The 16,872-nt window shown below is 35.1% G+C and overlaps 1 protein-coding gene across 2 annotated transcripts; it reads left to right on the plus strand.

Moving 5' to 3' along the window:
• Window positions 1-1,519: 1,519 nt before the first annotated feature.
• On the plus strand, window positions 1,520-16,749 carry LOC101746470 (putative inorganic phosphate cotransporter). Of its 2 annotated transcripts, XM_012689753.4 has the most exons (11): window positions 1,520-1,697; window positions 2,553-2,692; window positions 4,239-4,418; window positions 5,126-5,264; window positions 6,390-6,604; window positions 7,772-7,921; window positions 8,751-8,895; window positions 11,090-11,214; window positions 12,583-12,705; window positions 15,142-15,298; window positions 16,621-16,749. In XM_012689753.4, the coding sequence occupies exons 1-11, from the start codon at window positions 1,634-1,636 to the stop codon at window positions 16,692-16,694; spliced, it is 1,512 nt and encodes a 503-aa protein (XP_012545207.2). In that variant the 5' UTR covers window positions 1,520-1,633; the 3' UTR covers window positions 16,695-16,749. The 2 variants fall into 2 exon arrangements, with proteins under 2 accessions (XP_012545207.2, XP_062525579.1); XM_062669595.1 differs by having other exon boundaries at window positions 1,535-1,697; window positions 15,142-16,749.
• The last annotated feature ends 123 nt before the right edge of the window (window positions 16,750-16,872 follow it).

The raw sequence follows: 16,872 nt of genomic DNA on the forward strand, positions 1-16,872 counted from the left end.
GTACTGCCATTTTCTCTTTTAATAAGGCTAGGTTTTTATTTCCAGAAGTATGTACCGCCGTACATAATTTTTGACATTAAAAAAATATTTGTATACTAAAGAAACATAAATGATAAGCTTTAAGGAAGAAATCACTATGAAACTGTTATCAAAACACAGTAAGTAATATTTCAAAACATATAATAAAAAACTGAAATTCAAATTCAAAATAATTTGAATACAGATTTTCTATATTAAATTGAAAATGTCGTAAGCGAGATTCAGGCATCTGTCAAATATCTTGCGTTGTATGATGGCTACCCGCCACAGCGCCTCTCTTAATTATCAAATTGCTCCCTAATGGGGTGTGGGCCCCACGTTTGGAAACTCCGGTTTTAGTCTCTGCCGGCATACAATATAATCTTTTCAATAAGTGAAATCAAATAAATAGCTCATTTCTAGTGGCATCCTTAAGTTTTAATAATGAAATACCTAATCTGGACTTACAAATGAATGAAAGCGCTTACCACGAGAACCATAATTTTAGTACAAGCTTAAGTATTATCACCTTGTTAGGTACTTAAGATACTCGTATACATATTGTTATGTTACTACAATAACCCGTTGCTGTAAGCTATCTAAGTTATCTCATTAATTAATGTGTCCCAACCACAATAACTGAAATAAGTGTTTTTATCTATTTTCTCTACTATTTTGTAACTTTGAGGGAATAAATTCTAACTATTAAAGGGACCCAAGTGCCGACAGGTAGCCATTTTTTTATAGCTTAGATCTGTAGACGAGCTCTCAGCCCACCTGGTGTCAAGTGGTTATGGAGCCCATTGACATCTACAACGTAAATGCACGGTTGAAATATAAGTTCTAAGATCTCAGTATAGTTACAACGGCTCCCCACCCTTCAAACGTGTCCGCAGCAAATCTAGCCCACGGCATGGCGAAGCTGGAAAGGTCTTCGGCCCAAAAGTTAAACTGCCATCCCAAAATTAAAAAAAAAACTCCAGAACGCAAAATATCTTTAATGCCAACTGTCACTCGCGTCTTGCAAAAGAGTAGAGCATTCCCTTTCAATATTTACAAAAAACCTTAAATATATGTATATCTTGGAAATCTATCAGACAATAACAATTGTTAATTCAATGTTTTGTTATTTATGTTTAACTATGTTTGGCCTTTTAGTGTTAATGAAGATGATATCAGTCAAATTCATCAGGTGACCTCAATAACATTGGCGTCATTGGCATAAGTCTAAATAGCAAAATGACGTATGAAGATCCATGACAACGAACCATCTCTGCAAACTGCGTTTTACTTAAAAATATCTCCACATCACGTATTCATAACTAAACAACGGAGACTATTAAATAATTAGACTTGACATTCAATATTGATTTACTAAAAACAATTTTAATAACTAGAGAATAAAGTTGTTTGTCCCATGAATGTCTTCGTAAGGTTCTATACCACGTTTCAGGGTATTTACAATATCATAATCGCTTAACAAACAAGCAGATAACAAATTAACTGATAATACGTACGTCTTACAGTCTAGACGAAACATTTCATATGATTTTACACGAAAATAACATTGTTTGATTGAGAAAAAATCATCGAAAATAATTTTCAAAAGCTAACAATGGATGTCGAATTTTTGAGATACCAATTCAGCGATGGATACACTGGAGTTATTTCTAAACAAAGTAAGTGCGTTTTAGCTGTTTAACCATGAAGTCAAGTCAGCTGTGGTTCATACGTAGTTTGCAGTCATGCGTGGTTTATAGGGTGCGACAATCGTTATATGTGTGGGTGTATTCACCTTATGATATCTATACACACAAGATCGTCTATCTATCAAAAATATTATCCCACAATTTTTTGGAACGAAGTTCCTTATGGGATGATGCGGAGGGATACCCTTACCGGAAAAAAGTGTCCGTAACGTAAGATTTTTATTAGTAATGCACACAGTGTACGACTTAACTTTGGAATAACGTAAAAATTAGAAATGCAAACAGTGTACGACTTAACTTTGTAATAAGGAATACAAAAAATAACATCTTTTTTTATCATTCATTGACCACGATCTCAGAGCGTTCATTTGCGCAATACACTAACTCTTATGCAAACAACCGTGAATGAAGTGTACCACAATAAGTTCTCACGTTACCGAATGACCGTGGGTTGTTGCGAAACCTCCAGTTTTATTTTCTTTATACCTCGAATAGAACTTAAAATTAATATTTTTATAATAAGGAACTTCGTTCCTATCCGGTGTCCCACGACACCACACATCTTTTTATTTAGTTTATTTTTTATTTGTCCTAGATGGGATGGGAGTTGCAATTGTCTTTGACAGCGGCTGTTCCGTCACTCAAACCGGAACGAACTATTGCTTAGTAGTAGGACTCACGATCATTCCAGCATTTTCTTCCTAGTCTTTAATATATTAATATTTTGTAAGTTTTGAAATATTGTAAGTTTACTTATGACATTACGTTAGCTCTTTCACCGTCAGGAAGCTTCACTGTAATTTTTAATTACAACTGACATTTCAGGATTTAAGGTCGGAATACGACACGTGCAGATCCTTTATATGTTCGTTGGAGCTATCGTCATTGGACTAGTGAGGGGGAGCATAGGTGTTGCTGTATTGGCCTTAAACGATGAGGATCGCCGACATGATACTTATTTAGAGGTAACCGATGTTTGATAGTTTCGCGCATTCAATGCCATCCATCTGGACACATTCTGGACTTCTTCAAAAGAGGCTTGTGGAAAGTATTAAGCGGTAGGCAGCAGCTTGGCTCTGCCCCTGGCATTGCTGAGGTCCATGGGTGACGATAACCATTTACCACCAGGTGGGCCGTATGCTCGTATACCTACAAGGGCAATAAAAAAAATTTGGAAGTTTCTGGTAAAATGTCATAACAATAATCTCAATTTTCAATTCACGGCTCACGGGCTCTAACTATACCTGAGACCTTAGAACTTATATCTCAAGGTGGGTGGCGCATTTACGTTGTGGATGTCTATGGGCTCCAGTAACCACTTAACACCAGGTGGGCTGTGAGCTCGTCCACCCATGTAAGCAAAAAAAAAAGTGAGATCGAAACGTAATTGTTTATACAATAGGTAATCATTGTTGTGGTTTCTTTTTTTCTGATAAATAGATAAACTCAGGGCCGTTGGTTTATAATAATATATAGGAGCTTCTAAATTACAAATATGTCAGAATATTACAATAAATGAATGATTCTAATAATCGTACGGAGCAATGTGCACAACACAATTGCAACCTAATGTTTCAGGGCGAGAACAACTTTCGTGTTGTAATTCTTTCTTATCTGAATTGGTTGAACACAATCCACTTGTGACTACCCTTTTCCAGTTTTTTTTTCTTGCCCAGATTAGTGAACGAATTCTTGACATATCTGGCGTAACGTGATTACTGTAGCCCATAGAAATCACGTATGAAGCCGTCGTTGTTCAGCTGTTCTACCCCTCAGACCGGAATGCACAGCTGTTTCGATGCAGAAATAGACAGAAAGAGGTTACTTACTCCTGCGGACTTGAAATACGCCTTAGCACCAGTAGTTGCCGACTGGTGGTCACAGTACACTTGTATAATATTCAAAGGGCGCTGCAGCCCATCAGCGGTGAATCTCTTAGTTTATCGGCATTTGCGACTCGAAAAAATCCAATCTTATGGCTCTGCCAGTCTGGTTGTAATGACCAAGGGAACCTACTATATTCTACTCTGACCGGCTTCTGTCCCCGCTGGAGAGCGGACGTTGGGTGAGAGAGTGCAAGGGGAGTCGTTTGGTGCAGTAGGGCCCTAAAATTTCCTTGGGTTCGTGGTCTGCTCCCAACATCTGCAGACCGTCAAGGTCCACATACTCTGCGTGCCCTAAATACGGATACCTTATAGGAGGTTCGGCATATTGCCCGAAAAAAATAAGCTAATACAATTAACTCAAAGGAAATAGAACACCAGTAACTAAACTTAGCGAGATAAATGTAAACGCATCGCCTTATTGATACAAAATGGTCAGAGCATTTTTGCCTGACAGCGATAGACTGGAAAAGCCACTTGATACCAGATTTTTCGTGAGTTTATTAGCTCATTTCCGCTACTAAAATACTCACCATTGCAATCAGAAGAGAATATATATTACATTATGTATTTTAAAACAAATTATACGAAAAACCTGGAATTTACAAGTTTTAAACTTTTAACTTAGATTCACAATTGGGATAAAAGAATTCAAGGAGCAGTAATGTCGTCATTCTTCTTTGGATACGCAGTGATGCTAGTACCAGCTGATTTGTTACTGAGGAAAATTGGTGGGAAAATCGTTTGCACAGCCATATTCGTTGTCAATGGAGCTCTATGTGTTGCTATGCCTACAATTGTTAATAAAGTAAGTAATAATATAATGATGTGGAGTACTTCAGAATAAATAAACAATAAAATAATGAATTGTGTTCTCTGTGATGTAATAGAAAAAAAAACATTTAAAGCCCTAAATCTCTTTCAAAATTAATATTAAAAATTGAACAGTAAACATTATCAATACGCCATACAAAACTGAACCAGACTTCACTCCATGACACTTAATGACACTGAAGAAAAATCTTGTTTAAAAACTAAATAACTTTAATCAATAAAGGCCTTTCTTTATAAGAGTATAAATAATTTTACAAGTACTGATATGATCATTTCGATAAACAATGCAGCCATATTATTATGAATATTTAACAGGCTAGATGAACCAATCAATTTGATAGTAGTTTTTATAGAATTGGAGACATTTAGTGATCATTTACATTACATTATGTTGATTGCAAAGTACGTACATATATCTTGTCTTTTCGCCAACGTCTTCTCCGCTCCCAAAACCAGTTTGACGCAGTAAAGTGCCATATGTTACGACAGGAATAACCTCATTCAGTCGTTCAAGACGCGAATGCAATAATGCGGTAATTACTGCACATCTTGCTGGGTACTGGATACTTTATATCATGTAGTTGTCCCTTATTTTTGTTACTTAGATGTGACAAATTGTTCCATATCATAGAAAACCCTCACTTTACTTTCAGTTATTCAATTGTGCTGGAATATTTCTAGGGTGGATGGGTGGCAGCATCGAACGCACAGTTGTTCATGGGAATGGCACATAGTTGCTTCTCCACTGTTTACGAGACCTTGATAGAACGATGGCTACCACCGAACGAAAGGAATACTTACAGTCATTTTATTTATGGAGGTAAGTTCCAAAGCAATTATGTTCTTGATCTATATTATTATATGCTACAAAAAAGAAGCGATGTGGTGTAGAAATTTTTTCATAAAAAGGAATACACATAGCTTTGTAAACTTGATGAAGGAGTAAAAATTAAAAGCTGCATATTTAAGTTACCACCGTACGATGTAGTTAGATATAATTTATTGTATAATGTGCTCTGGTCATCTGTACAGGTTAAAATATTTGCACAACCATAATCCAATACAGATAAACTACTTCGGTAAACCGTTACATATATTATAATGGTCTATTTTAGAAGCATCTTTATCACAGTCCTCATTTCTGTTGTAAAGAACTATATTTTCTCGTTGGAAGAATAAACTACTCTGTTTTCTAATACGATTGAGAGTCCTAGAGGGACATAATAATATTTAGGTCTCATAAAATTGAATGTATGAATAGAATGTAATGTGCGAATTATGAGGGCGACGTTAGAAAATGAATAGTTTTACAAGGCCTGCCTACAACAATATTGCGCCAACCTTTTACGTAAAAGCACTGAAAGTAAAAGAACTTTGTAAGCTGACTTAATAAAAGTCTTAATAAAATTTTATACAGGCACTAAAACAGATTTAATGTTCACTTATATCCTGGACCTCACTTGCTTTAATGTTGTGTGCACTATAAAATCTCATAAAACTAGAAATTAAGTCTTCAGTAAACTTATTTGATGTGTTTCTCAAAGAGAAATATATTTCAATTACTGTAGCTGGGCATAACGCCTATCTTGTGCTTAATCGCTGTTGTAGCCCATGGACTTTAACAAGAATGCCGTTACAGAACTTGGGTCTTAAATATATTAAAATAACGACCAATATTCTGCAACAGAAACGCATTATCGCTCGTTGACCAGAATAGAGAAGCCTTTACATAATATAGAACACCTAATACCGCGAACTCATTCTTGTAAAAATATTAAAGTTAGAAAAAGTCTGTAGGTTTAAAAAAGAGATATGTAACGGATATTAGAAGCTTTTTTAAAGAAAGTACTAATACATAATATTATTGATTATTTTATTTATTACTAATATTATATGATGTTTTCATTACTTCCATTATCATCGGTATACGTTTTTATTTTCACAGGTATACAATTAGGAATCATAATAGGGCTACCAATCTCTGGTTTACTGTCTCAAACACGTCTTGGCTGGGAATTTATTTACTACGCCTTGGCCATGGCGACTTTGTCTATGGCAGTAGTTATAGGGACACTGACTGCTAGCTCATTTGAAGGACATCAGGCTATGGGGGATGGTGAAAAAGAGTTTATAAGAGACGCTATGACTTTGTATAAAAAGGTACTAATAATGACTTAAATTTATATAAATATATGAACACAGGTAAAAACAAAATAATTAAGAAGTATTCTCCTCTGTTTTTGAGCTGTTTTATTTATTGTTTGCATTGATTGCTGAACTAGCTTATGATTCACCTGGTATTAAGTGATTATCGGAACTCATAGACATCACAAAGTGGATGCCGTCTCATTTTTTTTTTTATGGCTTGTATGGGTAGACGAGCTCTCAGTCCACCTGGTGTTAAGTGGTTACTGGGGCCCATAGACATCTACAACGTAAATGCGCCACCCACCTTGAGATATAAGTTCTAAGGTCTCAAGTATAGGTACAACGACTGCCCTACCCTTCAAACCGAAACGCAGTACTGCTTCACGGCAGAAATAGGCAGGGTGGTGGTACTTAGCCGCGCGGACTCACAAGAGGTCCTACCACAAGTAACTTGAAATTTTGTATCTATATCTCCATTGTACAACTAGTAATAACGCAAATTATAATTTTAGCGGGTTTAACTATTAACACATAATGTTGTTCCTTCATAATGGAAGTCATGATGAACTACGTACTTCATTAGAAAAATTGGTACCTCCGAACCAAATTTGAAAACAGATATGGTTAGTCAAATCGAACGATACATTAGATTTTATTGATTTTTTTAAATAGCTATTCAATAAAGAAGCATAATAAAGCATAAAGAAGAAGAAGAAGCTATGTTTTTACCATTTAGTTCCTATCGCAACTTAGTGAAATGTAATTTTATTTTTTTTCTCAGTAATTCTGGACAATTAATGTAATCGAAAAATTGCGGGAAAAAAAGTAATTTTTTGAATTTTCTATAAAAATCAAAAAGTTAAATTCAAATCATGAAATGAATAAAAATCTTGATATTTTCCTGGCAGGATAATTTGGTAAATACTTATTATTTGTAAACGGTATCTGTCATTACAGTTATGCGTTCCGGTTTGAAAGATGGAATGGAAGGTACAATGGAGGCTTTAATCTCTTATGTTATGGAGGGTGCCAGTATTAGCATTTATTTATAATTAAATTTGGCTCGGACGACCCCAATCCTGTGAGCCTATCTAAAAACCAGTGTCACAAAATAGAGGTCATAGTGGTAATTGCAGTGGAATAGCTGCTTTATTAAAAACCAGATTTTATTTGTTACAGAAAAAACTGATTAGACCTTTTAGATCTATATTGGAATGCAAAAAGTTCTGGGCTGTGACAGTAGCTCACTCAGCGAGCAATGCTTTATTTATTTTTTACTTGATCTTCGTTCCTGTCTTCTTGGAAACGCTAAATGTTTCTCTTAAAGATGTGAGTACTGGGAAAGGTGGAAACGGTGGAAAAGTGGAATCTTCGTCACATAAGCCACAAATTTGTTTAATGCTAATATGCTAGTTTGGTTTAAATCATCTTAAACTAACCTACACTGGAAGAAAACAATCTAGAAGCGTATTATGGTCGCTTTACATAGGAGGTTTTGAAGAAACATCTCATAGTAGTGATAACAAAGAGTGTCGGTGTAACAGGTACTATTCACGAATGACTTTTAGATATGACTTTTGATGATGGGGTTGAGATAGCATGCCGCATGAACAGTATATTATAATACGATATAGACAATAAGCTAATAGACACGTCTTGTGCTCAACGGTTACCAGAGCTAATAGACCACGTGGTATATGTTGTGGCTTATCTAGAGGTCTACTGATGACGTTGAAGCATTGCAATTGGAGCTACTTATATTATACTAATGCGTGAATTAGCTCCCAATATAATCAACTAGGGTAGTACCACCCTATAAAATATGTTAGTTATTCACCTGAATGGAAGATAAATGTTAGATGGAAAGTTAAATAGCGAGTGCTACAGATACATTTTTTTATTGCTTAAAATGGTTGGACGAGCTCACAGCCCACCTAGTGTTAAGCGGTTACTGGAGCCCATAAACATCTACAAGGTAAATGCGCCACCCACTTTGAGATATAAGTTCTAAGGTCTCAAGTATAGTTACAACGGTGGCCCTACTCTTCAAACCGATCATGCTTCATACATCAGATGGATGAGCAATACCTGCTTAGTTCCGCCGGTAAAAAGACATCCGTACCCGATGGATATTGTTTATAAGATTTTTCCTTTCCAGGCTACCTTTTACACTATGATGTCATTTCTGACAATGTGGTTGGTTTACTTAACGACTTCTCCTACAGTAGAGTGGGTGGCTGGCTCCGAAATCGTAAACTATATTATGAGTACTACATGTCTCAGGAAAATAATTAACACCTTGGGTGAGTGATAAAATCAGATAATGTTCATTATTCGGATGTTGTGACGCTCTATATATCGTTAACAAAGACTCTACTAGCTTTTGTTTTAAGCGAAATTCTAGTATATTGAGATCGCATTCTTTTTGGACTCCTCCAAGTGCTCAAGTTACATTCCTTTCCAATTTCAATCTGGAATATTTCTGAAGAATAAGTAGCTTTTAATATAGTAGATTACGTGAAATTATTTACACTTGCTACCCTGTGGGAGGTTTGCCTATCCATCTAACCATACACCCCAAGATCGCCCATTTTATTTCTTTTAGAATAATTTATCTTTAAAATTAGTTGTATGATTAGGATTGTAATTTCAACCCATTCTCTGCTGTTTGCCAGTATCTAGGTTACACAAATAACACGAAATTTGTTGCTTGCTTTGTCTTAAATATTCACACAGCGTTAAAAGGGTTTCGTAATGGAATATCACGCACTCTGTCAGTTTAATTTATTTCCACATAAATTACGAGATGTGCGCTTCAAGTGGGTTCGTATTCATTGAAATTGTCGCCTTCAAATATATACAATGAATGTTTGAATTGCGAACGTCCAATTGTTTTTACCATGTTTTCAAAAACAATTCCCAATGTGACAACAAATTTTAATATTATTACCATTTTAAAAAATGTTTTGCACAAACCTTTATATCTATCTCCCTTATCTGCTAGTCAATTATAAAATTTCATAAATTTTTCTGTCCCTCGCATTTCATTTCGGCGTTAAATTAGACACACAAAGCCAGTTCCCGAAAACCAAAAAGTTTAATTAAAAATGTTCGATGACAATCGTTGACTGAAGTGGTAGATGGGGCCTAAACCGGTTCCACGAAATCTTGTCGGATATTATATAACTGATAAAATAGGCATATTATTAAACCGTTAAAGTTACTTAATATTCTTATATAATCCAACTCGAGAATGTTTAATAATATTAACAGCCCAATAGGCACGAATTCAAAAATAATAATTCTTTTTTGATAATTAAGAAGTCAAATGATTCAGGGTAGTTTGTAGTTATTTTGTTTTAATTTATATCATTTCCTTTCAAGATACGTTAATTTGTGTTTTTAAGTATTTCTATAATAGCCAGAATGCTGAATAGCCAGAGCAATTTTTTTCAAAATACTATAGATCTAGTGTAACTGATCGAAAATCTATCTTTCTTTAATAACTAATTTTTACAAAGAAAATTTTCAGTATTTTAATACAAACGTATAAAACAATAAGAAAGCTTGATATTTTTTCACTAGAGAATGGGCAGCATGTCGTCGTGGCCTAAAGGATAAGACGTCCGGCGCATCCGTGTTGAGCGATGCACCGGTGTTCGAATCTCAGGCGGGTACCATTTTTCTAATTAAATACGTACTCGACAAATGTTCACGATTGACTTCCACGGTGAAGGAATAACATCGTGTAATAAAAATCAAACCCGCAAAATTATAATTTGCGTAATTACTGGTGGTAGGACCTCTTGTGAGTCCGCACGGGTAGGTACCACCATCCTGCCTATTTCTGCCGTGAAGCAGTAATGCGTTTCGGTTTGAAGGGTGGGACAGCCGTTGTAACTGTACTGAGACCTTAGAACTGATATCTCAAGGTGGGTGGCGCATTTACATTGTAGATGTCCATGGGCTCCAGTAACCACTTAACACCAGGTGGGCTGTGAGCTCGTCTACCTATCTAAGCAATAAAAAAAAAGCAGCTTACTCTGAGAATCAAACCAACGTACTGCGGTCGCCAACCGCCACCTACTGATTTTAGATGGTATTTTAAGCCCTACAGGTACCAACCTATCACCAGCATGTCTATTTATGACGCAAAGTAATCATGCAACTACGACTTTCACCTCACGTCCCGAGATGACAGATGATTTATATTGGCTTCTGCAACCAATTAACATTGAGTAGGCCATAACAAAGTTCACGGTATACATCTTATTGTTAAATACTTTGGCGCTTACTGATGTGGTACTATTTTTTATTGTAACAACTTAATATCAAGTGAACCTTGAGTTAATCCAACCTATGCAAAAAAAGATATGCAAATAAAAACTACAAACTCCTTACCATTTGCAAACAACATTAATGCCAGCACACCAAAATCTCCCTCAAATATTATCTGACAGCTGAAGCTAAATATATATTTTATCTCGTTTATTTTAGGTGCCCTCGGTATCATAATAGGTTTATCGATTCTACCCAATTTAACGCAGGAACGGACTAACGTGGCAGTTATTGTATTAATAGCAATATTAGGATTGCTTGGCTTCCAATTAACCGGTTTTTTGGTAAGTTCGTCTGTGTAATTGGTAGTAGCTGCAAATTGTGTATATACCTGTATATTGGCTTTACATGAATGTGGCCGGAACCTTATTATATAGACTACATTCTAAAAAACAAACATGGAACGTAAAAATGGAAAATACCCTACTTAGTAGTAATAATAATAATAGTTTTTATTATAAAAATAAATTTAAGTTTAATACTTTAGAGAACAGCTTTGTTTTTGATAAATATATTAAATGAGCTTATCAAATATGAACTCCTGCACCAAAATCATAACATAATTCTAATTTCAAACTTTTTAAAGTGCTCTGGCGACTTTCAGTTGTAATTGCTAGCTTTTTCGTGATTAGCAATGAACTAATTGAATTTCAGTCGACTTTTCATTCTTCATTATCTAGACTTTAATTTTGGTGTCGTTCTATTATGAGTAGCTGGAGTATTATCCAAATGAAACTTATAAAATACTATTTTTACTTTTTTTTTTGTTTCACGGAATACAATATAAGTATGATATTGACATAGAATTTGGATAATCCAAACACCTCAAATAATATCTATAATGGCTAATTAGACTTACTTGGTACACGAATGTCTAATAAATTTACTTATTAATAGTTACATAATAAAATAATGACAATCGTAGATTATTCACCAATATTTTGATGAACCAGAATAAGAGTATGGTTTAATCCGGATCCTTGATACATCAAAACGTCAAGTGATCTATTTACAATAATAATAAATTATGCGGCAAAAACAAAAGGTTTTGATGCATACTATGATGATATACCATAATAGGTATTTAATAATATACCTAATATTACCTTGGAAATTATAGACAATTTGAACTACATACAGAAAGTAAATGAATATTATTACGCGCTGGGGTTCGAGATAAATAAAATTCTACCGAAGTACAAATGAAAAACTGTATTCAATACTTATAACACTCAAAACACTTTTAAATTTTCAATTCGCTTCTTCCGCTTCGCTTCAGGTGATCCGTTCGCTGTTTCGCTTCGAGTAGTTCCATTTACTGACTGACTGCGTGCCATCTCTGCAATGCTTTTATAGCCGATACCATATCCCTAGAATTATCGATAATATTACACAAAAGTCGAGTGTTGTGTTTCTGTTATCTGACAGTAGATGGCGTTGTACTTCCCGAGCGTTCTAAATGTTGCTAGAACCTTCAATATTCGTTCGGCTATTCGGCGATAGATGGCGTTATGCTTGCCAGTGTATATCACGTTTTGGAATTAATGCTTGGATAGCTCTTTGGGCCGTCATTTCTTTAAGCAAACGTCTTTTAGGAAAAGCATTACTAAATTTTATCAAACGAAACTCGCTACTACAAATTCAATTTACAGAGTAATTATCAAGACATGACAGAAAACTACAGTGGGACCCTCATAATGCTAAGCAGCACTATCAGCGGCTTCGTAGGAGCTGTCATCCCATTCCTATTCAGCTTTTTCTTGTATACAGAGCCGGTAAGTAATCTAGATTTAATCTTATCAAGGTTGAAAATTATGTTTGTGCATTATTTTGCTGCGCGTTTGCATAATATTATGTCGAAGTGAGTCGAAGCTTTCTACAAATGTTTGCATTTAAATGTCTGTGATACAGACATATAATATGGTAAGCAAAACGGTGTTGTCGATTTCTGTTATGAGCAGTTTTTGAATATTTTAAGCATTTGGATATTCTACCTAGCTTAATAACCAACGATGCATTTAAAAATAAATTAATAAAAATAAAATAATATCGCGGCTGTTGCATCATAAAAATAAAACATTTATACAGTCTTATAAGAGTAAATTCAGACAGTCTTATAAAAACTATTACAGAAATTTATAACTTTTCCTCACAGAAAATATTGTTTTGACAACGACGACATTAATTGGTTGTGTTGTAAACGATAGATCTAAAATCTAATAAAAATATCTTCAAAGTTAATCTAATATTATCTATAGATATTTAATATCAAATTGTTTCTCTCATTATTCTAGCTAGAGCCATGACTCATTAGAAATTAAAGTTATCTACTTAATTGCCTCCTGACCTTTTTCGTAATTAGTCGGAAAAAATTCATAATTTTCTAAATTAAAGGTCTAGATCGAAATTATCACATTAAATGTGAAAAGTAAGACATGTTCTTAGATGTGGAAAGTTAAAAGAAGATTATATACGTGTGGATTTTTTAAGGATTTGATAAGAGAATATTTTTTTTATTGCTTAAATCGGTGGACGAGCTCACAGTCCACCTGGTATTAAGTGATTACTGGAGGAAACGCATTACTGCTTCACGGCAGAAATAGGCAGGGTGGTGGTACCTACCCGTGCGGTCTCACAAGAGGTCCTACCACCAGTAATTAATTACCGTAGTATAATTACCACCAGTAAATAATTTTCGTATAGTTATAGTCATAGTTCGAATTTAAACTGCACGATAGAAAGAGCGTAGTATTCATTTTTGCAATATTCGAGTAATGTATACCCATATACACATTTATCATGCATAGATTCCATTCTACTGATGTTAGACGGAGTTTTGATCCTACACGGATAGGTATCATCGCCCTGCCTATTTTCTGCCTCGAATCAACAATTCGTTCCCGTTGAATGCGTGGTACTTACAGTCGTTTATAATTGAAACTTAGATCACATCTCTCAAGGTAGATGGCATTTACATTTTGATATCTACGGGCTCCGGTAATCACTTAAAACCAGGTGGGTCGTGAGCTCGTTTATCTAATATATATGTGCTCTGCCCCTGGCATTGATGACGTCCATGAGCGACGGTAACCACTTACCATCAAGTGGGCCGTACGCTCGTCTGCCTGCTCGGGCAATAAAAAAATTATGTAATATCGAAAAGATATCTACTGTTCATTTATTGATGAGACCTAATCACTAAAAAGAGGGGCACTTTGACTCTACTTGAGTGTGGTATTACTCATCAGAAGCTGACTAGGGCTAACAATTTCGTTTGAAGAACAGTATCTTGTTTGTTCTTCATGGTCAGAAAAGCCATTTGTTATCTCAAACCTCCGGCTTTTTAGACGAAGGCCTTATGATCTTTAAGATTTTTTTTTAAAGCCTGTGTTTGTTGATGATCGTCTTCTATCTTAGATGTGCGATGGTATAAGGAGATTATTTCAATGATGGACACTTTCAAATAAATACTTAGAAAACTACCAGATATTTAAAGCATAATGCAAACACAAATAAAAAAAATTCGTAGACTCAGAGGATACAGACGATACGTGTATCTTTGCTACATTGCATTCGGGACTTTTTAAGTAATATTTTATTTTATTTTATTTATTGGTTATCAACATGCTATATATGTACATCACAGAGCATTACAGGTATCATATACATTGATCTCACCTCATCCTGATAATAAAAGCGGTTCGTTGTATATAAAAAAAAAACTATTATAACATTACATGAAAACCTTACATTATTACACATTTACTACCAAATACGCTATTACTTAATTGAAAAAGCTCATTGAGCAAGGCTGAAGACTTCTCGTCTAAAACTGTCAACAGTGCCAGCAAAAACGTCCAGAGAATACTTGCTATGCAAATTGTTTAATTCCCCAACTAGTCTACCGAAAAGCGCGTTCTTACCGAGGTTAGTGTAGTCTCTGGTAACCCTGAACACCATAATATCATAATTTTTATTGACATGTGTGGGCAAATGAGGGCAAATCTGTTATGATGTAGTCCAAAATAAGAGCTCACAAAGCTTTTCACGCGAAAGCTGCTTGGGTTACCGCAAGCTGAAATGTTTTAAGTCCGTTTATGTTGGGACGGTGGGATGGATGTAATTTCTCCTGTGGAAAAAAAAAAGTCCGTTTATGTTAAGCTTCTTCACTAAATGCTTGGTAAAGATCAAATTTAAAGTTTATTTCGCAGATCCATCTCTCTCAATGGAAAGCGGCGTTCTATATATTGGCAGCGTATTATATGGGATGCAATGCTGTTTATGTTTTATTCGCGAGCAATAAGCGACAACCGTGGGACGGTAACTCTGGCAGGAAAACGGGACATTACAACCACAGCTACAGCTATGGTATGGGTAAATTACATGATGACATGATGAAGGATATATTATGGAAAAGAACAGCTCTTATTTTCCAAAATGTTTGATGTGATTTTGCTCTGTTATCTATATATTAATACGTGAAGCAAAAACTTTGTATCCCTTTTTACGAAAATTGCGCGGACGGAGGAGTATGAAATCTTCCACACTTATCGAGAATATAGAGAAGAAGTGCACAATGCTAATATTTTTTTTAAATAATGCATAAAATATAATAAAGAAAACATTACACACACTACCATGTATTTGACGCACACACGCATGCATACTATTTATTGTCAAACTTTTGTTCTTGACCTCTGTTGTCAAATTGAGAATAGATTAAATATTGTTTGTCTTTGTATAATATTTTTTATAGTGTAGTCTTGGCGAAATTTGTGATTATAGAAGTATAAAATACAATCATAATAGCGTACAAACTTACAATTCCAATTAATTATAGTTGAATTTCGACTACTGCGGGACCTCTAGTATGTTCTTAATGTATCTGAAAATGCAATGTAAGGAGCACGACGTAATGCAGCTTAGTTAGGTTTCCGATAGGTCACGCAGTTCAATTCTAACCGCGCTCCCGGTGACACTTGCCCCAATTAATTTCTCAAATGTTTTAATTATTAGAATTAAATAAACTTCTTTTTTTTTTAAAAGCTTTTCTGATAAATCTTCGCAACAGCTCGTTCATAAAATAATACTTTTGATTGCATTAGATGGGTGGAAGTTTTTAGGGACCAGTTATTCAACCTATATACATGAAAAAATATATACCGTCTTCCGTCTTGAGTAATGAAGTTGAAGCTTGTAAGTTACATTAGATAGCGGAAAACGTTGTATTATGCCAAAATTGTGGCACCCACCTATGCGGGCACATAAATACTTCCTACCCCGAGGAATATTTACCCTTTTATTTAACATAATGAAATATGGTATCAGAGACAGATAATGCGAAATACTTAAATTATTTCTTAAAAAAGGATGTTTTTACAGTTGTTTCTCTTATCCACAAAGTGTACTGTATACTAATAGCTTCAAGTTATGATGAAATAAAAGCTGCTTTTGCCTACGCGGAGAGTATTATAAATTGATAAAAAGTAGCAGCGGCTTGTTGCGGTAGGCAGCGGCTTGGCTCTGCCCCTGGCATTGCTGAAGTCCATGGGCGACGGTAACCACTCACCATCAGGTGGTACTCACCGTATGCTTGTCTGCCTACAAAGGCAATAAAAAAATAATAAAAAATACGTCGTAGAGGCGACGTCGTGTCATCATATTTGTTAACTCAGTTTTTTCTTTCGTAGACTCCAATCACATTCAACTCGAGGAGTTTTCACACTCAAAACTTATACAAGAGGAAAACGGTGCAATGATTTAAGGAGACGTAAACCAATAAACAATTGACTGATAAATAATAAAATATGTTACAAAAATCAATTTTGTTTTATTCTTGGATGCACAGCTGGATGACTTTATGACAGATCTTTTTTTTTATTGCTTAGTTGGGGGTCGAGCTCACAGCCCACCTGCTGTTAAGTGGTTACTGGAGCCTATAG

This window comes from Bombyx mori, chromosome 8 (assembly GCF_030269925.1).
Source record: "Bombyx mori chromosome 8, ASM3026992v2".
Classification (NCBI taxonomy): domain Eukaryota; kingdom Metazoa; phylum Arthropoda; class Insecta; order Lepidoptera; family Bombycidae; genus Bombyx; species Bombyx mori.